We start from the raw sequence: 2,905 nt of genomic DNA, 5'->3' as shown, positions 1-2,905 counted from the left end.
GGGCGGGGGAGTAGGTTTACATTACTTTTACCAATATAAGCAGACTTTTTTTCTACCCCATTACATTACTCAACACGTAACAACAATACATGCCGAAGGTTTTGTCAGTCGCCGGCAGATTTAGATTCTATGACTTCTGTATCGCTTCACAACGTTCTGTAAATTAATTTTGCTGTTTGCTATTTATTTAGCAATGTTCTGCAGCGGAATGGAAGGTAATAATGCTACGCGCTATACCTCTTTAAATGAGGGTAAGGTTGTACGGGGGGGGGGGGCTCTCGTGGCTTAGAGTTTAAGGTGTTTGCCTCTCTTGCAAAGGCCCCGGGTTTCTAATCGGGGTAGCGACCGAACAATTTTCTTCTCTAAAATTGTCTTCTCTCGCCCCCTTTCCTGTCCTCTTGCAATGTTCTGCCGTCTGCTTTCGTCTCCTCTTTCTGCCTCAACCCCTTCACCTCCTTTGCCCACTCCTCTTAGCTCCTGACTCTTTCTGTAGCCTTTCTACTGCTACTCCTTTTTCATTTTTCTCCTTCAACGTAAATAAACATAACTGGCGATATACATATTGTGTTGCTATTTCTGGAAAAGCAATTTCTCTGCAACATGTCTACTCCTCAATAACAGTGGGAAATAATACTAGAAGTAGGAAACAGATTCTCACCTGAAGTTGGCCTTTCCATTTGCTCTCAAAACTGGCTCCAAAAGACTCGACGATCGCTGTAAAGTTCTGAAGAATGTCATCTTTTTGCTGCATACACTGTGTCTTGCTCTCTTCTGCCATGACTGTCACGTTTTCCAGGATGATTTCTCTCTGAGACCGCAGTCGCTGGAGGTACTCTCTCTTGTTCTCCTCCATTATTTTGTTAAGGATCTGCACCGTGAGGTTACTCTTTCGGGAGATGAGCGTGGGTTGGCTTTTTTTAAAGATGAAATTTTCCTGTGACGTCAAGACCACGAAGTCACATCTGTACTCGCCAGTTGTATCGTCAGTCGCCACAGGCCACGTAAGCCGCAGAAAGCTGTCAGAGATGGAAGTCTTGTTGGCCTCAGCGAGTACATCCTTACGTTTTGGCGTTACTTCTGCCTCACCATCGCGAAGTTCTGCAAAACAACTCCATCCATCGTGGTCTTTTTTCAGGATTCGCATCATGATAACTTCAGAATTAATGTCCGGCTGTTGATCGTTGTCCATACATTCTAAAGATACATTCTTCGTTTTCCATATTTCCACTTCGGCCGTTGTGCCATGAAGAACAAGTGCGTCGCAAGACGATAAGATTGCTGCCACCAAAAGGATATAACCAGATATCACGTCGGGCCCCATTGTTAGTACACAGCGTGTTATTTTGGTCACAAAGATCTCTACGTGACTTTTCAAGAAATCTACAGGAAATATGGAGAGAAAAACAGAACCTAATCAGTCAAGGAAACGTTAGGATTGTACACATTTTGGACAAAATTTTAAAGATTTCAGAGCTAGCTTAACACTTTTAATAAACTTTGAAGTCAACACCAACCACTGTGGAGTAGCGGTTAAGGTATCAGGATGTTTTGATATCATGAAACATCAAGATTTTACTGTATTTTTTTTTGGCCTCTATGTGTACATAGACCATTTATGAACCAGACCCAAGTGAAATAAAAGTAATACACTGTCTCCTTTTTTTTTTTTTTTTTAGTAATTCGAGGTTTTTGCATACCCATGTCAATCCCAAATCGCCCTTGGTAATAATCTGTTTATAAAGGTTGCTACTCTATCTTTTCCCCCCAAAATGGCAATTTGAAACGCAAAAAGCGAATATATAATAAAACTAGAACTCTTCCAAACTGACTGTGCTGAGTTTACTGTTTCTTACGGACTCAATCCTACCTCAAAGTTTGGCTTTTGTCTAAACATAGAGTTTCAATGTCCTTTTACAATTCCTTGTAGTTTTTTGTCCATTTTCTCTAAACAATATTTTAGGTTCACATACTAGTTGTTACAATCCATCAAATCACTGTTGTCCAAGATATCCATCCAAAATTTTGAACACATATTCCCAAGATAGTGATGCATGTCTTAAACCTAAAAAAACGGCTCCATCTTGAAAACTGTAGTTTAAATTTGATTCTTGCATACATAACTAGTCTGCTTAAAAATGTTTTTTATTATTTGCTCATTCAACATCTATATGAACTCAAATTTTGTCCCAATAACTATTTGGAACATGCATTGGGTATTCAAGAACATTTCCTGAAAGTTTCAAGCAAACATTCTCAAAAGTTAATGAGATACAGTCTTCCAAGTGACGTGTCCGATTTTTACCTTCGGCGGCCATATTGGAAGCCTCATTTGTATATTCACAATTTTTTTCGACATTCACACATTTTTCTTCGCCTATAGGGTACATACATATGGTTATTGTAAGGCATGGTAGGAAAACATCAGAAAAAGCATATTCTAGGATCCTGATATCATAAGCTCTTCGCTGTCGAATGCAGGAGACTTGAATTCGATTCCGGAGTGGTGAGAACAATCTTATCAAGTGTCTCGGTCTAACTGCCAGGATGTTATATCCTTTTCAGCGCAGGCAGGCTCTACCAAGCAGGGGCAGAAGCCCGCCTCATAAATTATGATCTAAATTGTGCCGATTAGGGGAGGGGGGCGTGAAAATACCCATATTTGTTAGAAAGATGTATTTTTGAAACCAGCCACAACTACACCTGGAAGAATATCATCCGTTCGCCTTTTAACCACTAAAGTTCTCGACAATTCCAGTCATGATGTCTCTTCTTCTGTTGAGTTTTTTCATTGCTACGAACAATATGTGTCACGACGCAGTAGAATCAGGCGCTCGTCAATTTTTGGGCATTTACTGTTATTGGTATAGTCTGAAAGTTTATCCATTTGCGTTACTTTCACCCCCCC

The 2,905-nt window shown here is 40.2% G+C and overlaps 1 protein-coding gene across 1 annotated transcript in view; it reads right to left on the bottom strand.

Moving 5' to 3' along the window:
• The window catches only part of LOC101853403 (fibrinogen C domain-containing protein 1-A), a 14,473-nt gene that overhangs the window by 8,438 nt on the left and 3,130 nt on the right, over window positions 1–2,905 (bottom strand). Inside the window, exon 2 of the mRNA XM_005104221.3 lies at window positions 659–1,380. Coding sequence (XP_005104278.1) covers window positions 659–1,321 — 663 coding nt within the window. The 5' untranslated portion in view covers window positions 1,322–1,380. The remainder of the gene's footprint in view (window positions 1–658; window positions 1,381–2,905) is intronic.

The sequence above is a fragment of the Aplysia californica genome, unplaced genomic scaffold (assembly GCF_000002075.1).
Source record: "Aplysia californica isolate F4 #8 unplaced genomic scaffold, AplCal3.0 scaffold00410, whole genome shotgun sequence".
In the NCBI taxonomy this organism is placed as follows: domain Eukaryota; kingdom Metazoa; phylum Mollusca; class Gastropoda; order Aplysiida; family Aplysiidae; genus Aplysia; species Aplysia californica.
Note: the sequence above shows the minus strand (reverse complement) of the source record. Positions and strands in the feature narration are given on the sequence as shown.